Source organism: Myodes glareolus, chromosome 1 (genome assembly GCF_982192425.1).
Source record: "Myodes glareolus chromosome 1, mMyoGla1.1, whole genome shotgun sequence".
NCBI classification, from domain to species: Eukaryota; Metazoa; Chordata; class Mammalia; order Rodentia; family Cricetidae; genus Myodes; species Myodes glareolus.
The window spans coordinates 27,277,841-27,299,248 of record NC_142026.1 but is presented as its reverse complement, the minus strand read 5'-3'; the positions used below and the strand labels follow the sequence as shown (position 1 = coordinate 27,299,248).

The following is a 21,408-nucleotide window of genomic DNA, read 5'->3' as shown; positions in this document are numbered from 1 at the left end:
GAGCTCATGATGCACTCATGAGAAAGACATTACAATACAGGCAGTGGGGGCATTCCCCATACACTCTAGGGAAAATTTGCAATAGCGTGTGTACAATATATATAGCACCAAATGATATTCCAGAGCCTGTGGCCTTATGACCATGTCTGAACAAGGTTTTCCATCTGAGGGTTTTCCTTCTGGTGGGCTGATACTTTGAATATTAATTGCCATCTGCTGCTCTTATGTCATGGCTCTTGTCACCCCCAGATAAACCATCACAGTAAGTATGCAGAAGACCTAGTATAAAAGCAGTAAGGCTCCATGATCATTGGCCCAATGAGTCCTGATTAATTGACTCTATGGGCTGTGTTCTCCTAGTGTCTTTGACCACTGTGGCTCCTACAATCCTTCATCCCCTGCTTCCAAGAGTCTTCTTTAACACCGAGTCATCTTTCAGCCCTCTATATTCTTGTCCTGAATAAATTCACACTGTGTGTATCCAGGAGACAACTGGCAATGTGTCTGCAGTCCTGGTATCCAGCCCTGCACAGCATCCAAGTTTTTGCATTCCATAATGGAACTGTCTGTCCTCAGCCTTGGTATGCCCCCTGCTCAGCTCCTCCCCCAGCATCAGCAAAGGCCCCAGGTAAAGAGGAATCAATACCTGCTCCATGGCCTTCACTGTGAACTTTCCCTGTTTCTTCTACAAGGTTTCCCTAGTCTGAACTTCTCTAGTCCAGTAGTGCTGTGAAGAGTGGTATTAACATTATAAATGATGTCATTACCTAGCCAATCCAGAGAGGACGTTTTATCTGTCTTGAGCCCCTTCCTTGCCTGATTCATGTAGTACAGAGCCGAGGTGACTTTGTAATCGGCGTCCGTGTTCTTATTTCTATCTGGTCTTTGCCCTCCAGGTGCCAGCCTTGCATACTGGCTGACACCTTCTCAGCTAGTCTTCAGAAATTTAGAATCTTTGTAGACTAAAAACAAATCTGTATTTCACATTCCAAAGTGGAATGATTGATTTGCATTGTTTCAAAATAACTACTCATTTTTTTAAAAATTAAATTTTCATTGTCTTTTCACATTGAGTTTGTTATTGTTATTGTTGTTTATTTGCTTGATTGTTTGTTTGTTTGATGCAAGTTCTTCCTGATTGTCCTGAAATTTTACTATGTAAACAAGGCTGGCCATGATCTCAGCGATCTGCATGCCTCTACATTCCAAGTACTAGGATTAAAGGTGTAAGCCACCATTGCCCACCTTACTCTCTGCTCTTGACAAGATTTTTATTTCTTTTGAGAAGTATCATTAATATTATTGCTGCAACTTTTACTATACTTTGTATGCATGATTGGTGTTTCTCTGTGTGTTTGTACATGCATGATATGTGAGTGGGCATGATGTATGTGTATGTATGTGTGTATGATGCATTGTGTGTGTGGTGCATATGTATGTGTGTTGTGTGTGTGCTACAACACACGTGGAGATCAGAAGACAACTTTGTGGAGCCTCAGATCCCTAATGAGCCTTCACCACCTGAGACAGCTCTCTGACATGCTTTTCCCAATGTTTGTAAAATTATGCTTATATACTTTGGAGGTATAAATTTTCAGTTGAAATTATAAAAATGGAACAAAAAAAACACTTTTTCTATCCTCTCCAAGTCATTTACACAAATGAACGTCTTGCAACATTCTAGGAACACAGAACATGATGTAAACTGTCTGAATTTAAAGATGGTGGCTCCTGCCTGGAGATTAGCAGGAGGACATTTATCCATCTGACATCATCCTGATCTACAGGCTACCATAAGCTACATAATAAGTCAATATAAGAGGAAGTTTTCAGCGCAAAATGCCTGCTCCCAAATAACCAGGAGCTGCTTCCCAAATAACTGACTCAGAAACTTAATATGAATTGTAAATACCCAGTCAACAGCTCAGGGTTATTTCTACCTAACTCTTCCATTTACATTAAGCAATATTTTTATCTATGCTTTGCCACATCAGGCATAGCTTGTTATCTCATTTTCCATATTTCCTGTTTCCTCAGAGACTGGCTGGCATCTGCTCTGACTCCGCCCTTCTTCTTCCCATCATTTTTTTAGTTTGGCTGTCTCACCTATTATTCCTGCATTGCTACCAGTCAATCAGTTTTTTATTAAATCAATTTGAGTGACAAATCATCACAGTGTACAAAATGATAATTTTACAGCATTTTTACCTTTTTTTCTAATTAAAAATGATTTCATTTTAACATAGAAATATTATATATACCAAAAGTAATAATTAAGTAAAAATTACAGTTACAATATCCAGTCTATTTGCATTTGGCAAATCTAGAGAAAATACTGGATTTACTATCTTATCTTGGTAAGTCTAAAGTTTATATATATTTTTATATATACATATATATATATATATAATTTATCATTTTATCATAACTAACAAAAACTATAATTATATCTAATCTAGCCTTCAACTCCATCAAAGACCCCAGAAGGATAAAATAATACCTTATGACAGGGACACAGGGACATCAGGCTGCCTGGACAGTCACCCAAAATTTCTTTTTTTAAAAAGATTTATTTATTTATTATGTACACAGTGTTCAGCCTCCATGAATGCCTGCAGGCCAGAAGGGGGCACCAGATCTCATTACAGATGGTTGTGAGCCACCATGTGGGTTGCTGGAAATTGAACTCAGGACTTCCGGAAGAGCAGTCAGTGCTCTTAACCTCTGAGCCACCTCTCCAGCCCCCCAAATTTCTTTATAACACTGAAACATACAACTCTGGCCTACAGGCCTAGCATACCTGCCAGACTTTCTTGTGAAGCAGGGAATTCTGAAGGACTGACCTTCCTGGTCTTGGCAAAGTGTGGCAGTTGCAATTCTTGTGTTATATTGTGTAACATGAGGGGCTGGCTTGTTTGTGGTTTCTGTTCTGCCTGATTCCCACAGCTATTTAGCCCCAAAGAAAATCACACAGAGGTCTCCATAAATTATAAAACTGACTGGCCTATTATCTCAGTGTTCTTATTAGCTCTTGTAGCTTATACTAACACATTGTTCTGATCTATGCTAGCCACATGGCTCAGTACCTTTCACAGCAGAGCAGGTCACATGTTGCTTCTTTGGTGATCTGGGCTGGATGGGAGGAATCAGCTTCCTCCTTCCCAAAATTATCCTGTTCTCATTGCATCACCTCTACTTGCTGTCTGGTTTTCCCGCCTTTACTTCCTGTCTGGCCAATCAGCATTTATTTAAGACATGATTGACAGAATACAGACAATTCTCCCATAATGCTTGTGCAGTTTGGAAAGTAACTGTTATCAATTGAGGCAAACGCTAGCTTTTGTCATAAAAAACAAACTCCATAATAATCTCTGAAGTAGATTAGTGCTTCTAGGAGCAGACATGTATAACTGCCTTGAAAAGTCTTAAGTTATTAAACATATTAAATGTCATATCCTGTAGGTCCTTGAAGTGTTTGAACATGATTGATCTCAATACATCTGTTTATGACCTTCCAAAAATATAAATCATGACTATAAGTTTGATGACTGTTAATCTTTATTTTTATTTTTGTTGATTTTTATGGAGCTCTATATTTTTCTCTGTTTGCCCCCCTGCTTCTTCTCCCCTCTTCAACCCTTCCTCAAGGTCCCGATGCTCCCAATTTTTTCAGGAGAACTTGTCTTTTTCAACTTCCCATGTAGATTAGATCTATGTAAGTCTCTCTTAGTGTTCTCATTGATATCTAAGTTCTCTGTGATTGTGGTTTGTAGGCTGGTTTTCTTTGCTTTATGTTTATAGACTACCTATGAGCGAGTACATGTGATAATTGTCTTTCTGTGTCAGGTTACCTCATTCAAAATAATGTTTTATAGCCTCATCCATTTTCTTGCAAAATTTAAGATGTCATTTTTTTTCCTGCTGTGTAGTACTCCTTTGTGTAAATGCACCACATTTTCCTTCTCCATTCTTCGGTCAAGGGCATTTAGGTTGTTTCCAGGTTCTGGCTATGACAAAAATAAAATATGCTATGAACATAGTTGAGCACATGTTCTTGTGGCACAATTGAGCAACATTTGGATATATACCCAAAAGTGGTATTACTGGGTTGAGGAATGTTGTTTCCTAATTTTCTGAGAAATCACCACACTGACATCCAAAGGGCTGTACCAGCTTTCATTTTCTTTCACCAGCAATGCAGGAGTGTTCCCTTTTCTCCACAACCTTTCCAGCATAAGTTGTCATCAGTGTATTTGATCTTGGCCATTGTTACAGGTATAAGATGGAAATCTCAGAGCTATTTTGATTGGCATTTCTCTTATGACTAAACATGTTGAACATTTCCTTAAGTGTCTTTCAGCCATTTTAGATTCCTCTGTTGCGAGTTCTCTGTTTAGGTCTGTACTCCATTTTTTTTTATTGGACTATGTGTCCTTTGGATGACCAAATTTTTGAGTTCTTTGTATATTTTGGAGATCAGACATCTGTCTGAAGTGGCGTTAGTGAAGATCTTTTCCCATCCTGTAGGCTGTCATTTTGTCTTGTTGACTATGTCATTTGCTTTACAGAAGCTTTTCAGTTTCAGAAGTTCCCATTTATTAACCGTTTCTCTTAGTGTCTGTGCTACTGAGGTTATATTTAGGAAGTGGTTTCCTGTGCCAATGCATTCAAGTGTACTTCCCACTTTGTCTTCTATAAGGTTAATTGTGGCTGGCTTTATGTTGAAGTCTTTGATCCATTTGGACTTGAGTTTTGTGCATGGTGATAGACGTGGGTCTATTTTCATTCTTCTACATGTTGATATCCAGTTATGCCAACATCATTTGTTAAATATGCTTTCTTTTTTCCATTTGGTATTTTCTTGCGTCTTTGTAAAAAATCAGGTGTTCAAAGGTGTGTGGGTGAATATTTGGGTCTTCTATTCATTCTGTTGATCCTTCTGTCTGTTCTCATCAATTCTTTTTCTGATGTGGGCTTAGCGACGATCTTTTCTTATTCTGAAGGCTGTTGTTTTGTCTTGTTGACAGTGTCCTTTGCTTACAGAAGTGAAATATATAATCTTTTAAAGGTAACATACATATCTGTATATGAATATAGACTGTGCATTGCCTATAAATCAGTTAATGATGATATTATGTGTTTGAGCAGGTAAAATATATATCACATATCTTGTTGTACATTTAGGTTTATTTTTTTGATTTTTTTGTAGCCAGGATTTTCAGGGGATATTCCTCAATCAAATCTAATTTTTTTTAACCTGGAATGAATCCATAGACTCACATTTCCTGTCCTAATAAAAGCAAAACCTCTTTCCCAAAGTAGCACATCTTTTGACTTAAATTTGGAAGTCAAGATATTTTTAAAATATGGAGGTTGGTAGAATTTAGCAGTTTGTATATTCCATGGTCTCTTGGCAGAAAAACAAATTTCAAAGATAACACATTAACATACAGGATACAGACTCTTTCTTTCTTTCTTTCTTTCTTTCTTTCTTTCTTTTTTTTTTTTTTTTTTTTGTATTTTGAGACAGGGTTTCTATGTAGCATTGACACCTGTCCTGGAAATAGCTCTTGTGGACCAGGCAGGCCTCAAACTCAAAGATCTGTTTGACTCTCTGTCCCGAGTGTGGGTATTAAACGTGGGCGCCACCACCGCTGGGCCTCAGACTCTGTTTCTATTTTCTGTCATTATGTGGCTTGTTATTTTTTTTATTACTCTATTCCGCTTATAAAAAAGTTTTGGTACCCTTTTCTCTCCTCGCCAAAGTCTATGTATATTTTTAAACACACCGTAATTTAGAGGTTTTTTTTTCCCCTTCCTGAATCTGTTTTTACTGTGCATCTGTAACCTTGTCTGTCTGTATGAGCTAAAACTCTACAGCCTCCATGCAGTGTGCTGGCACTCACAGCTCAAACCTACAGGCAGGGGCTGGAAGAAGCCACTGTGTATAACGACCCCTGTGAGTAACTGCAATAACCCACTTTCCCTTAGTTCATGGCAGTTGGCAGCTGGCCCGTCTCTTGGGCAGCTCTTGAGTGACATGTCTCTGCACAAGTCTGACTTTGCAGATCACAGCAGTTGTCCGGGTTCTCCCATAGCCACTGATAGTGGAGGCACAGCTCCATCCCCAGCATGTCATCCCTGACCCATTCTTTGTTTCTCAGTGGTCTGCTACTGAGTCATTCAGTGTTCTTCATTGGGCAAAACAGATAAAACCTCCAACAGGCACCTGAGAGTTCTGGGGGGGCTATATGTTCTCATTTGGTTCTGCTTCCCCATTAGAGAAACTTTAAATCCAGGGCCACTACCTTGGTAAGGCCTGTTCCAGCCTGAGCAAGGAGCAAAGCAGTCAAAGTGAGACGGCTTCTCTTTTCCCTCTGATGTGGGTTTGGTGGCCCATGGGTAAGGTTCAGCATCATTCTCCAGTTATTGTGTGTGTGTGGGGGGGATTGTTAGTTGCTGGCTGGTCGTCCTGTGCTGGGGATTAAACTCATAGACATCCTGACACCAACAAGATGTCTTTTTAACCTAAGTGCTGTCTGTCACCTCCTGGCATCCCTATTTAGACTGTAAAAACATCCAATCATACAGTGTTTAAGTTAGAGTTTCTACTGCGGTAATAAACTAACTTGGGGAGGAAAGGGATTTTTGTCTTACACATCCACATCACAGTCCCTCATCAAAGAAGTCAGGGCAGGAACCTGGAGGCAGAAATTAAAGAAGACACTATGGAGTAACACTGCTTCCTGCCTTGATTAGTTTGCTTTCTTATATATACCAGGACCAACTGTCCAGGTGGCGATGCCCACAGTGACTGGGCCCTCCCACATCAATCTCGAATCAATAAATTCTTCAGAGACTTGCTTACAGGCAATACAGATATAGGCCTTCCTTTTAAAATTAAGGTTCCTCTTTTCAAACAATTTTAGCTTTGCCAAGTTGACAAAAAACAAAAGAAAACAAAATTTAAAAACCCAAACCAGCTAGAACACGATGTGTGTCTATTAATCAAAATTTCCACCCTTTCCTGTACTCAGAGGAAAAAAAAATTAGTCTGTCACCTTTATCGATCTGTTCATCTTTTTGAATTTCCACTTTCATATTTTTGAAAATTACCCTTTTAACAATCCAGTGAATTTTTACAGAGCTGTGCAATCAGCACCACCATTCAGGTTTGGAACTTCAGACTTAGCATCCCCAGGAGATCCCCTCACAGCTGTGCACAGTCCTTTCTTGGTCCCTTTAGTCCATGCAACCACTCATAAATCTTCCTCTATAGATATCATTTCTGGGCATTTTATAGATATGTAATTATACATTATGTCTCCTTCTGTATTTGTCTTTATTAAGAAAAAAATTTTTGAGATTCATTCACTTTTAGAATATATTGCATTTTGGTCCTTTTATTGAAGAATAATATTTCATTGTATAAATTGTTCAGTTTTATTTTTCTATCCTCCAACTAATGGCCATTTCAAATGTTCCTAACTTTTGGCTATCAATGCTACCAGAAATATTTGCACATAAATTAGAGAGACTATTCCTTTTAAATTGTATAAAAACACCTAGTAGTAGAATTTTTGAATAATACTTAACATTATATTTCACTTTTTTGTCTGGATGTGAATATGCAGTATACATGCATGCATGCATAAACATTCACATACATGAGTGCTTATGTGTGAAGATGCACATGTATGTGTGTGCACAGATGTGTGGAAGTCAGATGTTGATTCTGGGGAGTGACAAGGCAGGGTCTCTCTCACTTGAACCCTGAACTTGGCAACTTATTGGACTTGACTCAATGTATTTATTGGGGTTAACTCAAGACCACCTATCTTATGTATGTTAGTTCTTTACAGTCTTTCTTTCCTGTATAAAACCCTACATTTCACAAACATATAGACTGATAGACCTGATTACAATTTCCCCATGGTATTTCCCCCCTCCAGGATGTCCACAGAAGATAAGAACTCAGAGACAATTCCCTTCGAACCTATGTTCCTGACCTTCAAAAGACATAAAGTGATGATTTCAAATGCAATAAAAAAGCCATTTCCTTTTCTTGAGGTACTCCGTGACAGCTCTCTCATCACTGAAAAAATGTATGAAGTAAGTGAGGTTTGTTATATTCTAACCTTGAAACAAGCCCCAGATTAAGTTACACTTTGATATATTGGAGCCAGACTGAATGATTGGTAGGTTTTAAAAGTTGGACTTAATTTTTAAAGAAAGATTTTATTTCTTATGTGCATGCATGTTTGTGTGCTGTTGCGTGCTCATGCGCGCATTTGTGTGTGTGTTCACATATGTGCTGGTGCCTTAGAGTCCAGAAAGAAGCTCCAGCTTCCCTGGAACGGGAGTTACATGTAGTTGTGAGTCATCGATGTGGGTGCTGGGAATCCCCCTGGTCCTCTATTACAGTAACACGTCTTCTGAACCACTTAGCCAACTCGCCAGCACCCGAACCTAATTTCTGACAAAGAAATATTGACAAAGTTTTCATAACACTTGGTAGAGATATAAGTTACAATAATACATTCATCAATTATAAATTAGATTTCTGGACTTAGATTTAAACCTGCATTTCCTGGGAGTGATATGCATTGTGTAAATATTTTGAGAAGTGTTCTTTCCATGTATTAAGGGGAGGATGAGCAGAGAGCCCAGGAGATGGTCTTGCTTATATGTGAGGAGAAGGTGTTCCATGGTCCCTTCTGGATGAGTATTGCTGAAGAAAAGCCAGAGCAGAACAGGGGTTCTCCATAGATGTGCAGTGTCTCATGTATTTTAAACCATAGAGTTCATGCAAATCAAATTCAACTGAACTAAACTGGTAAACAAGCTAAGGATCAAAAATGATTTATATTTACTGTTGAATTATTTTATTGAAGTGACTTAGTGAAATTTCCATGAGGACATTTTATTTTAATTAATATCTATTTTAAAAATCTAGATCTGATAATGTTACAAACTACAGAGTGTTTTATTAGGACAACTTTTTAAAAACCTTTTATTATTATTTTATATGTATGAGTGTTTTGTCTTTGTGTTTGTCTATGCACCACGGTGTCCCTGGTGCCCATGGAGGTCAGAAGAGAGGGCACCAGATCCTCTGTGACTGGAGTTACAGGTGGTTGTGAACATCATCAGGGTGCTGGCAAAGGAATCTGGGAAATCTGCAAGAGCAGCAAGTGTGCTTAACTACTGAGCCCTCTCTACAGCCCTTCCAATACTTCTACCTTATGAATTTGCCTCTATCCATCAGAGTTCACAGTCAGAGGGAATAGACACCTGATTTCCTACAGGAGGACAGGAGGTATCTGGGTAACAGAACAGCATTGGCCACCTGCCCTGACAGCTAACTTTTTTTAAAGAATGCTTCGGTTTTTATTTTTATGTGTACAAGTGTTTTTCCTGACTCTATGTGTGCATAGCACTTGTGGGCCTGGTGCCCATATTTTTCAGAAATCAGCACCAAATCCCAGGAACTGGAGTTACAGGTGTTCTTGCATTGCTGTGTGGGTGCTGAGAACTGAATGAGGGTTCTCTGCAAGAACAGCAAGTATTCTCAACTATGAACCATCTTTCCAGCACCTCCACTCTGAAAAATATAATTGCATATATTATTTATTTACTTATAAATATGTATGTGTTTCTATTGTGTGTGCACGTGTGTATGAGCCTGCTGCTGTGCACGTGTGGGAGTCAGAGGACAGCTTGTAGCTAGTTAGTTCTCCACTTTCACCATCTGAATCCCAGTGACTGAACTCAGACCATCAGGATTGGTGACCAGTGCCTGTAACCCACTGGACCATCTCACCAGCCCCATTGTTAACCCTTAATCCTAGTTTTCCTTCCCTACAAAAACTGGCCCTTCTTACATGTCATAGAAATGAGGGTGGGAGCTCAAAGTCACTAGTGAGTATTTTGAAAGAGAAAATTTTCACTTTTTTCATAAAGTAAACACACAAATATAAAACTTTGCATTAGAACTTATGTATGTTAGGGATTGAGGTACACAAATTATAATTGTTTCCTAGAGCTCTTCTGTGACCTGCACCTACACTTTCTCCTTTAAATTTTTTTTAAGGATTTTAAAGATTCCTGTACAAACCTGGTTCCTGTGCAAAATGTGGTCTACAGAGCCCTTGAAGAACTGGAGAAGAAATTTAGTGAGAATTTTCTACCAGTATTGTTCAGTCCTGTAAATCTGAGTGAATACCCTGATTTGGAACCCATTTCCGAAAACTTTGATAATGGTAATTTGAGACCTCTTTAAGATCCCAGTCATTAATATACCAAGCATATATTAAATGTCTACCATATGTCAAAGCATGCAGCATGACTGGAAATATAGTAGTAAACAAAATTAATGCCCCATGCATTTTCATAACACTTATATCTAATGGATAGAGGTGACATGCTCCCAAGGTCTGCTAGGCTGGGTATTTAGACTGAGAAGACAATGAGAGCCCCACCAGCATCAGCTATGGAGAAGAGGACAGGAGAACTCAGTCCCAGGAGGGTAGCACTGCTGTTCTCTTCAGTGGAGCCCTTATAATATTACACACAAGAGTCCATCAGGTTCACTACCACCCACCTTGAGTGACAGCTCAGCTGTGGGTTGCAGGAGCCATCTTAGCTTACCACCACATGCTCATAGAAATCAACAATGTGTGAGCCAGTTCTTCAACCCCATCTGGTCCATCTTTAAAGCCTGCCCATCATGAAGCCTCCCTTTGGTATGTGCCAGACCCTCGACCTTCCACCCAGGAAAGATCCTCTTTCTTCTAACAATTGTGACAACCTGGAAGCCATGTTCAGCTTCTATTTTCTTTCTAGTTTGACATATATCTTCTCTGCCCTCTGAACATTGGAATAGGAACACAGTGCATAGTGTGTCTTCTACTTTTATATTCCTGACTTGAGTGTCTCCTTTCTGTATGGGAAGCATAAAGTCTACCTTGTGGAGTCTTCTCTGTCCCAGGAGGTGATGAGTAAACCTTATCATGTGGGACACATTGAACTTGCAGTGATCAGGAGACTCGAAATTCCTAAATGTGTAATGCAGAAATGCTGTCCCTTGTCTATGTTAAAGATCTCTAATGGCTTCCTCTTCTTCTTCCCTCTCCCTCCCACTTCAGTCTTACCACAGAATGAATTGTGTTTCGAAGGAACTGATAGAGGAGACCTGAACTCACAGCTCAGTCTTGAACAAGGTAAATTACACCTGGAGAGAGTTTCTTATCACCACAGAAACTAGGAAATAAAGGTGATCTTTAGCAGAGTGCATCCTGGGGAAAAACAGAGAAAACAGTGAGGGGAGTGGGTATGAGCCTGGTGTTAGCTCTCCTGTACTGGGACAAATTACCCAGAAGAAGTTGTACACACAAACTCTGAGGCAGGAGGATTGTGATTTTGAGACCAGCCAATTGTTCATAGTAAAACTCACTCAAAAACAGAATGGATACCTGGGAAGTCAATTTATTTGGGTTCATGATGTTAGGATCTTCAGCCCAAATGGTTTGAACTCACTGTAGGGCATAACATCAAAACCAGGGGATGGTGACCTGGAAGCAAAGAAAGCGAGGATGTGCCTGTGTCTTTCAAGGTTACACCTCAGTGATCTAAGTTCCTTCAGATCAGCTCTGCCTATTAAAGGTAGCACCAACACCTACTAGTGCCATTCTGCGTGACAGAACCATTAATACTTGAGTCTTGGAAGGAGGTAGTGATTGCGATCTAAACTGACCAGCCTCCAGGAAGATGTAGGATCCTGCCAGAGTAACCATGACAACAGTCAGCCTGTTACCCATGATGAATGAACTTGAACCCAATGTCAGGAGCCAGATTGAGAGAGACTGACTACTCAGAAACAATTGTGACTTAGAGAAGCCTCTGAAGGAGATGACCACTATGGAGCTGTGAAAGGTGAAGCACTATGGTCCACGGTGGCATCATAGAAGTCATGCCATATGAGAGAGATGTTCCTGTTTTGTGCCTGCTCCTATATACACTGGTCTCTGACAACAGATGTGTGGTAACTGGGGGTTTCCCACATCAACCAGCTCAGCAGACATCACCAAGGTGTCTTATAATGTAAGTAAATTCAGATAAAGGATTCAGTGCCACAAGACAGCAGTCTACTTCAGATGCTGGTTACAAATTCTGGGGTGAGACCCATGCTTCTGGTCAACTGAGCATAAATCAGAGGTTGCTGTGGTGCTTAAGACTACAGAACTTGTTAGCATAGCTCATAAGCCTCTAGGAAATGTTTGATTAAATTTATTAGAAAAGTTATAGCTCAAAAATAGGTAAGCTCAGGAGAACTGGGGAGATGACTCAGGTGTCAAAGTGCATAGAAGCACAGGGGCTTGAGTTTGATCCCTTAAACTTGTGTCAAAAACAGCTCAAGACACAGGGCAGGTACTGTAATCCTAGTACCAGGGAGGCAGAGACAGGCAGCTCCATTGACATCACTGCTCAGGATAACTGATGAGGTTTAGTCAAGTGAGAGATTCCGTCTCTATAAAAAGAGGTCCACGCCACCTGAGGAATGACACCCGAGGTCGTCCTCTGCTCTCCACACACATATGCACACGAACACTAACCACATGGGAGAGGAACACCCCAAGGAATAACAGGGAGAGAACACGACACTCTCTTGTCATCCCTGGGCACACCACTTTTCTTCCAGCACTAATCTGATGGAGTTTGTCAACCACAGATCTCTCTAAACCAAGTCACTTTGGATTTTTAATAAAAGTTCCATCATGCCTGCATTATTATCCATGTGATCAAGTCAAATTCTAGCTCTTCTCACGTTGGAGGTCAGCGCTCCAATGCTCCAATCATGATTTACTCCCCTGGCAGCCAGCCCTTCATTCCTAATGTCTTTCTCAACTTCACCTCTGTAATATGCACTGTGGTGTTACTAAGGAAGGCTGACTATGCTCAAGGGTAGACTGACTCTGTTTTCACCTTAATCACTTGGGAACTCACCCAGGATTTGAGGAGGTCTGGCCGGGAACAGGGACTGAAGATCCAAACTACCATTTCTTAGTATGTCACAGTCTCACACTTGATGTTAGAAGAGATGGATTCAAACACGAGAAATGTTGTTTGAGAGCAAAAATATTCCAGAAGAATGATAGAGGACGACGCACAGCAAGAAAATGGTAGAGGTATGGGGAGATCACATGGATTCTTTGAGACAGAGAAAGGAAGAAGAAAGGAAAGGAGAGCAGAAAGAATAATGGACAATGGCAGAAGGAACCATGTTGCCCGTTTACTACTTTGCATCTACTTTTGATTTTAGCCAATCCCAGCTGGTATGAAATAATGGTATCATTCAGATGCCCAGTTTATTGGTGAGGAAGCTAAACTTGTGATAGACCATGTGTGGAGTGTTCACGGGGTCAAATGAAAAGCAGGAATCCAGGCACTCAGGAGGCAGAGTCTGTGTACTTGACCATGTACTGCTAATATGATAGAAAACATGAAACAGAAGTAGGGGAAGTAGAAAGAGAAAATAGGGAAAATAATTCAAAAATGGGAGGGAATGGAGGCAGGCTGTTTCTGAGTCCTCATGAAAAGAACAGCAGGGACGAGCCATCAGGTATGTGATATGTACTGGGAGGCTGTTTTATGAAAGACGATGTGGTCCAGAGACAGCTAGGAATTCAGATAAGGCCACTGGGCCTGAGAGCTCTGGGGACACGTGCAGGCATCCTTTGGCAGGGATGTGAATGCAGATCACCACTAGGTGCTAGAGTGGCCCAGGTAGGACTTTACTTTGTCAGAGATGACGCTTACAACCTAATCTTATGACCCAAGTCTGATCTCAGGTATCAAGGGGTGCTTGTCAGCTCCAGGGCACTTTACCTCTTGCGTATTAAAGAAAACAACTCACTTCGACTCCTGAAACAAACATCTAGTGTTTGTTCCTTAGGACCTGGTGACAGCTGTTCTCGAGAAAGCTGGACCTGGTCACCCTCAGGGCCCTCTTCATCTGATGGTCTGTTCTCGTTGACTCTGTTAACATTTCTGTCTCTTTCCATAAGTACTAGCTTGCTTTCCGTTGCTGCGATGAAACCCCATGGCCAAAAGTAATGTGTGGAAGAGAAGATTTAGTTTATCTTACAGTTTATAATCCACCATGAAGGGATATCAGGATAGAAACCTGAGGCTGGAACTGAAGCTGATGTCATGGAGGAAAGCTGCTTACTGGCTTCCTCAGCGGGCTACTTATATATCCAAGGACCAGCCGTACAGGGGATTACACCTCTCACAGTGGGCTGGGCCCTCCCATGTCAATCATTAATCAAGAAAATCTTGTCTACAGGTCTCCTGTTCTACTGTATGAACCCTAGAATCACAGATCCATTCTATAGAAATATTTTCATTCAGGTACCTGCCTCTGAAACCATGAGATTACATGTACATATCACACGAGATTACACACTATAATGCAGGTATTGGGGAGACACCAAGCTGCTTCACAAAAGTGAGCAGCAGTTTTCACAGTTTATGATCCTGTAGACCCTGTCTGGACAGGATTAATCCTCTAACAAATGACCATGCGTCTGGTGGGCTGACATCTGAATGCCATTTGATACCTGCTGTAACTCTCCTGGCCCCGACACTGCAGTGTCTGACTTCACATCTTGGGTTCTGGGATCTAAAATCAGGTCCTCATGTTTCTGTAACAAGCACTTTAACCACTGAGTTATCACTCCAGCCTCAATGAGTTTGTTTCTTTTTTAAAGTAGATGCAATAATCTAACCTTTTTCTATTATATCTATGTCCCCCTTTTTCTTTTCAAAACAGGAACTCTGAATGTAATCTCCTTAGTTCAACTTTTTTGCTGACCATCACCAATAACAACTTCTTATCACCCACACTAAACTATGACAAATATCCATAACCCAGTGAAAAAAATGACACACCCCACCCCACCTCTTGCGAATGTGGGCGATGTGTTCTACAGTTTGCTTCCTGCTGTGTGAGGGCAATGGCATCTTTAGAGAATCCTGAATAAAAAATAGGGTTAATTTTCAAATCCTGGGAAAGGAAGCCGTATCATTTGTTGTTCAGTCTCTCTATAAACGGAAAGTACAGGCTTTATTTGAAGTTGTGGCTAGAGCAGTCTTTTAAGCTGGATCATCTCAGTTGGCCGTGTCAAAATGATCCTGAGCAGTTTGTAGTCCAAAGCCGATCTCCAGGTGGCGTTTTTCAGCTTAATGGTGTTATCACAGTCCTGGTGGAATTGTCATTGTGGGGGCCATCCTCTTTGGGAGACTTCAAAGGTAACTGGTAGGCATGGTCTTGGTTCTCTGCAGAAAGCTTAAACATTTTAAATGTCATATGCAGCAGATCTCCAATAGTTTAAAGGACCATCCATGCTTTGTTATGTACATCTAGAGTTCAAAAACTTAATTCCTAGTTCCCTGATAGAGACTCACACACAAAACCATGTACAGGAGGCTAGATGAAGCCTGTTTCTAGAATTAGTTATTACTCTATACGACCATTAATATCTTGACAAAAATTTAAAATATACATTAATCTTATGAATTATGATATAATATTTATACTTTAAGAAAAGCTCTTAAAAAGTCAAAATAAAACCAAAGGATTATGAGGTTAGTGGTGACCAAATAGTTTCTAAATTTTGGTTTTCCTTGTGTCCTAAATCAGGTGGCTCTTCTGATCAGACGCAGAGATTCTAATTTTGCTTTAACAAACATGCTTCCATTTAGAGAAGGAGACAGCCACTCTCCAGCTCCAAAGGCAACTTTCATTTTCAACTGAAGTGGGATTTACAAAAAAGATCATTTGCATTATGTGTCTGTAGATAACAGCAGAAACAAACATTTGAGAATATTTATGAAATTTTATCCTGTCGGAGATATGATGCACCAATAGGCTGATTTACTCTTTTTCTCAGGACATTTTTGGATGATTTATTCTTTTTCATTACATGTCTCATTTGTCCAGAAGTCTTCAGATTAATCAGCTGGATACCTTCATTCTCCTGAAGACTAAAATAAAACCACTCCCAACCTTAATTTTGGGTAGTCTCCCTTTTGGCAAGTTATATATGATCAAATGAGAACATTTGTTAATCATATAACTTAGTTTAGATTGAATGGTCCTGATGTTTAATAAACTATCACCTCTTTATATCAAGAGGTCTCTCTTGATCAAATCTAATCTTTGTAATATTTACTTTATGGTTTCTCCTGGGATTTTTGTTTTATCTCATGTATAGCTGTTCTATCATGAATATGTTTTTTTTTAAAAATAGACATTAGATAAATTAATTGCTCTGAGAAGCATTTTCTTCCACAGTGACAGCAAATGACTGAACTGAATTTGGCCTGGGGCATGTGAGAGGCCCCTCAAGGCATTTCCTGACCTCAAAGGGTTACCTTGATATCCCTTGTTGATCTATATTCATTAGTCCAATGTAGGCCTATGCCACATCTTCTGTATAATCCAGAATGGAGGGGTAGGCATGCCTGTTTATAGTCACTTTTTTGGTGACTTTTTTATTTTATTTTTTTACCACAATGAAAACATTTGACATTTCTACATTTTTTAAACCTCTGGAAATCACCTTTTTATACAAGTATCATTATGGGTATGAGATTAGATATTGACTGTATTTTAGATCTATTCCTCTAAGTGTGCTGATCTTGCCTTTAATAGCACAATTACCCTTTTGTATTGTATATTAGCATTTTTAAAAGTCAGAGGTTCCATTATTTTTTGTCTTGCTTCTGAATTTGGTATCATTCTATCTACTGTTGATGTGACTCTTTGTAAGAAATCTGTGAAGGTTTCTTTTGGGGCCTGTATAACTTTAGTAAATGACTCAGTTTTATCTTCTACTTCTTCAACTCTGTCCCAAGCATTCAAAGTTACTGCATGGCATAAAGCCAGAGTGTGGTCATCATATAGAGATTGTCTTTATGTATTAGCATAATCTACCACCCCAAGAAGTTCATCTTGGGAGATTTCTGTGCCTTTACCCCTACTTTATTAATCAATGATTTTAGCCTCATCTTTCTACCAGGTTCCCCATCATAATTAATGACCAGGTTCTACTCCTAATGTAACCAATCTTTCCAGTCTTGAGGGATAATTCCAATACAAGTTAAGCACGAGTTTGACATCTGCTTCACCAAAGGTGATTTCATGCCATATGAGAGTATCATTTCCTTGAATCTTCTTAAATCTAACTTTTCCACTGGAGTCTATTTAACTCTTGCATAGCTTTGGGGTGATCTATCATTTGGAAATTCCTGTAAAGTCACAGGACAAATTAAAGGTCGATTTTTGAAAACCTTAGGCTGTTCCTCTCTTTTTTGGATATGACTATCTCTATGACCCACTTTAATAAGTTTTTCTAAAGCCTGTATCTTGGCACTCACATCAACCAACTGTTTTAGAGATAAACCAAGATTTACCAAACCAACAATAAAAACTATTAAGATGATAATTAACACCATTCTGGTTAAACTGATTATCCCTTCATTTAATTTTTCCATTTTTAATATCCATGCGTTGTGTAATCATAGCGACCCGACCCTCCATTGTAATAGTGTTTCCTATTTTTTTAACATTGGAAAAAAACTCTATTTTAATTTATTCCTCCCTGAAGCATTTCCCATTATTTTACCAAATCTGCCACTGCTGATGATTCAGATGATGGTAACTGTGAAACTGGTTACTGCTGCAGAAAACAGTAGGAGCCCAAGGGGATTTCAAGGCAGCCACCTAGTTTGGCAGCAAACCAAGGAGGGGGTTCAGGGAAAGCCCACAATCCCACAGGATTAAAGAAAGGAAAATCAGACTGCTGGGTCAGTGACTCCAGCTGCATGGAGCTCCAGCCTGTGACAGGGGTCGCAAATTCACACAGAAGCTACTTTCTTGTGAATTTGTGCCCCATATTGGCCGCCAGATGTAGGATGAATTTCAATTGTGTGTCAAGAACTTTGCCAAATAAATTATCTCCTCAGGCTTTTTAGTATAAGACTTTCAAGGTTTCCCGACAAGAAACACAAAGGGAGAGAATACGGGAATTCAGAAAGATGAGTAGGAGGGGTAAGAAGTCAAAGTCTTAGGAAGAAAAAGATCAAGTGATTTCAGATGGCCCCTTATCAATGATTAGATCTGCCTTGGACATCAAAATGGAGTTTCACTAGCCTACTGTTCTGGTCATTTAGAAAGGCAGACCCTTGTGCATGAATGGAGGCCAGGCTTTTTAAGGGGTTTCAGGTTATTTCTAAAATTTCCTCTTTTGTTTTCTTTTTTTTAATTTTTCCATTCCAAAATTTACACTTCCTCCCCTCCTCCCATACACCTTCCACTCCCCGACTCTCCCTCCTCTCTCCCCATTCCTGCTTTTAAGGTTTGAAACAAATTACTCTGTTCTTGAGTTGTTACTTCAATAGTGGGCCATGGATGTTACCTTGGCTGGCTTGTATTACAGCTTAATCTTCTTAATTTGCATCCTTCGGATGGCAGCAGAAAAGCCTGTGACCTTTACCATTACCTAGTTGCAGAAAATATAGTAGCATAGAATAGATACAATTTAAAATAAATTTAAATATAATTGAAATGTACTACCAGTGATAAAAATAATATATGATTACATATCTGAAAACAATGCACCCGTGTGGATGCCTGTGTCACAGGATTGTTCTGCAGTTCTTCTTCCAGGTCGTTGTCTCACGCTTGTTCTTCAACAGCTGAGTATCATGGGTCAGACGTGTAATCCCAGCTCTTGGGGATGCTGAGGCAGGGGGATTGCTCCGACATCAAGGATGGCTTAGACTCTGTAGTGAGTTCCAGGACAGGTTACAGAGTGAGGCCTGCCTCAACTCCATCCACCCAAAAATAAAAGTAAAAGAAGAGAAATAATTTTGAAATAAGGTCTTTGTTCTTCATTTATATCAGCCCTCTGAATTGGGAAAATCAGAAGGTTTCCTTGGTAGCTGAATCTATTTCTTTTGACATAGTGTACATGGATCTTTCTGTCAAATCTCTCAGATGATCTTTCCATGTTTCATCCTCACAATGAAACAAAAAAAGTTTTCTCATTGAGTATTGGCTGAGCTGCATCTGAAGCCGTGTAGAGTACAGGTGTGAGCCCATGGCCAGTGCAATACTACACCTTCACATCCTAGCTGCAGCTACTACTGTGGGGGAGAGGAGTCTGCAGGAAATGATGCTGGAGCTAAGGGGTGGGATGGCAATTTCTGGGTTTCAAACTAAAAACTGTGTCATGGAATAGTCTTCACTGAGTTGGGTCATAGAGGAGGAGAGTTCTAACAAAGTGTAGGAAGGGGCTTTCTACATGGGGGAAAAAAGAGCATGAGAAACCATCCTTCAGTGTGTCAGGAAGCTACAGGCAATTAGGTGATATCCCTTGTCTGAGTTTACTGTGAAAATCATCAGGCCAGAACAAGATGATTTAAATGTTTCCTTGAGTTACTGTGGGACACATGGGGGTCAATTTCCATGAAGACAGCTTGATTTTAACAATGGTACATCCAGACAGAAATATCTAGAAGGCAATAAGAATACCTTTGTCACAAAATAAAAGAAAAGACTCCCCCCCTGAATAATTAATTCTGTCTTGCAGGCACAGCATCTACCACACCCACCAATGAAGAGGGACAGGCAATTATCCCAAGACCTCCTGCCATGACTTCTAAGAGTATTGTCTACTAATTGTTTGTTTTCCATCTCTGTGGCCTTGTAAGTTTCAGGATTGACCAATATATATTTGATTGAATTTGGATTTATTCTATGGTGCTCATATAGTTGAGATTTCACAAGCACAAGAGGCCAGGCCTGCTTTGAGCATCTAAATACTTGAGATAGAGATGGGAACAAACCTTGAGAGCCATCAAATAAATGATCTCTTCTGCTTTCAGAGGGAAAACCCAACAAGCCCAGAGTGAACAAAGAAGAACATAACTGCCCCACGACCTTCTGCCTTGATGTCTGAGGCCCTCATCTGCATATTGTTAGTTGTTCATCTCTGGCATGTTATAGTTTTAAAATTCAGTGATGATAATAAAAAGTGGATTGTATTATATAGTATTGTTGTGGTTGATGTTTTAAAATATTGTACAACATAAAAGGCCAATTCTTCAGTTAACATTTGAGACTGAGGTGGGAATGACTCATAACAACAGTAAAAAAATGGACTGACAATATGGCTCAGGAACTAACGGTACTTGCTGCCAAATCTGAAGACCTGAGTTCAATCACCAACAACCATATGATGTAAGAAGAAAACAGGTCCCAAAATTAGTCCTTTGCTCTCTGCCTTAGTGTCACAAGAGTGTCTGTCTATACACATGCATAAATAAAATGTAATTTTTTAAAAATCTAAGGGCTGGAAAGATGACTCTTCAAAAAACATTGGTTTATTCCCAGCATTCACATTGTAGCTCCCATCCATCTGTAACTCCAGTTCCAGGACTTCCCATGCCTTCTTCTGATCCTGAAGACACCAGATTTAGATACAACCACCCTTCTTTTGTTTCTCTGCTGGAGACAAGACATTACTCCTTGTCTCTGGAGTCTGGATAGCTCATTGGATGACTGAGGCAGACACTGAGGCTTAGATTCATGGACCACTCCTTAGGAGGCAGAGATCTCACCTGATGACTATGCATCAGAACCCCTCATAATGTTTAAGTATCCAGTGTTTTTCTCCAGCCCAGACTCAATGACCTAAAATTGATGTTGATGGGGTCTTAGTTACTATGTTTTCTTTCTCAGTGTTAAGGATGAAACCTAGAGCCACATTCATGATAGATTGAACATTCTACCATTGCACTACACTCAAACCTGGAATTATTTTTAATTCCATGAGTGATTTTAGTCTATAACATGTTAATGATTGTTATTAAATAAGAGAACAAGAGGGTAGGTTCAAAGCCTGTCATGTCAGGAGACAACATCACCACCTGATGAACCATCAACATCACAACTATTGAACCATGGTGTCAATAGAGGTCTCCAGAAACTATCCAATCACCAGAGACTCAGCATCAACCCTACTGGCATCTAGAGCAGCAATCACCAGAGACATGATACTACCTGCACTTGCAGGAGTGACCACCAGAGGGGTGGCCATGCCTGCAGCAGGAGGAGCTACCACCTGAACCTTGGACCCATCTGAACCTGGAGAAGTGAGCACCAGAGATTCAGCCATGCCTGCAACTAAATGAGTGTTCATTGGAAACACTGCTACCAGTCACATCAACTGAAGAAAGAGGGGCCTCCTGAAGAACAGGGTCCACCTATACTAATGGGAGGAAGAGATGGGTAGACAACAAGGTAAGAATATGCTGAACAACAGAAAGAGCAATACAACA

General features: G+C 39.9%; 1 protein-coding gene across 2 annotated transcripts in view; it reads left to right on the top strand.

The window, feature by feature from the left end:
- Positions 1 to 20,117, top strand: part of LOC125396864 (nuclear autoantigen Sp-100-like) — a 29,514-nt gene extending 9,397 nt beyond the window's left edge. For both annotated transcript variants that reach the window (XM_087905020.1, XM_087905019.1), the window contains 5 exons: positions 7,953 to 8,112; positions 10,094 to 10,262; positions 11,148 to 11,222; positions 19,659 to 19,774; positions 19,954 to 20,117. In XM_087905020.1, coding sequence (XP_087761146.1) covers positions 7,954 to 8,112; positions 10,094 to 10,262; positions 11,148 to 11,222; positions 19,659 to 19,747 — 492 coding nt within the window. In that variant the 5' untranslated portion in view covers position 7,953 and the 3' untranslated portion in view covers positions 19,748 to 19,774; positions 19,954 to 20,117. The remainder of the gene's footprint in view (positions 1 to 7,952; positions 8,113 to 10,093; positions 10,263 to 11,147; positions 11,223 to 19,658; positions 19,775 to 19,953) is intronic.
- Positions 20,118 to 21,408: the final 1,291 nt, after the last annotated feature.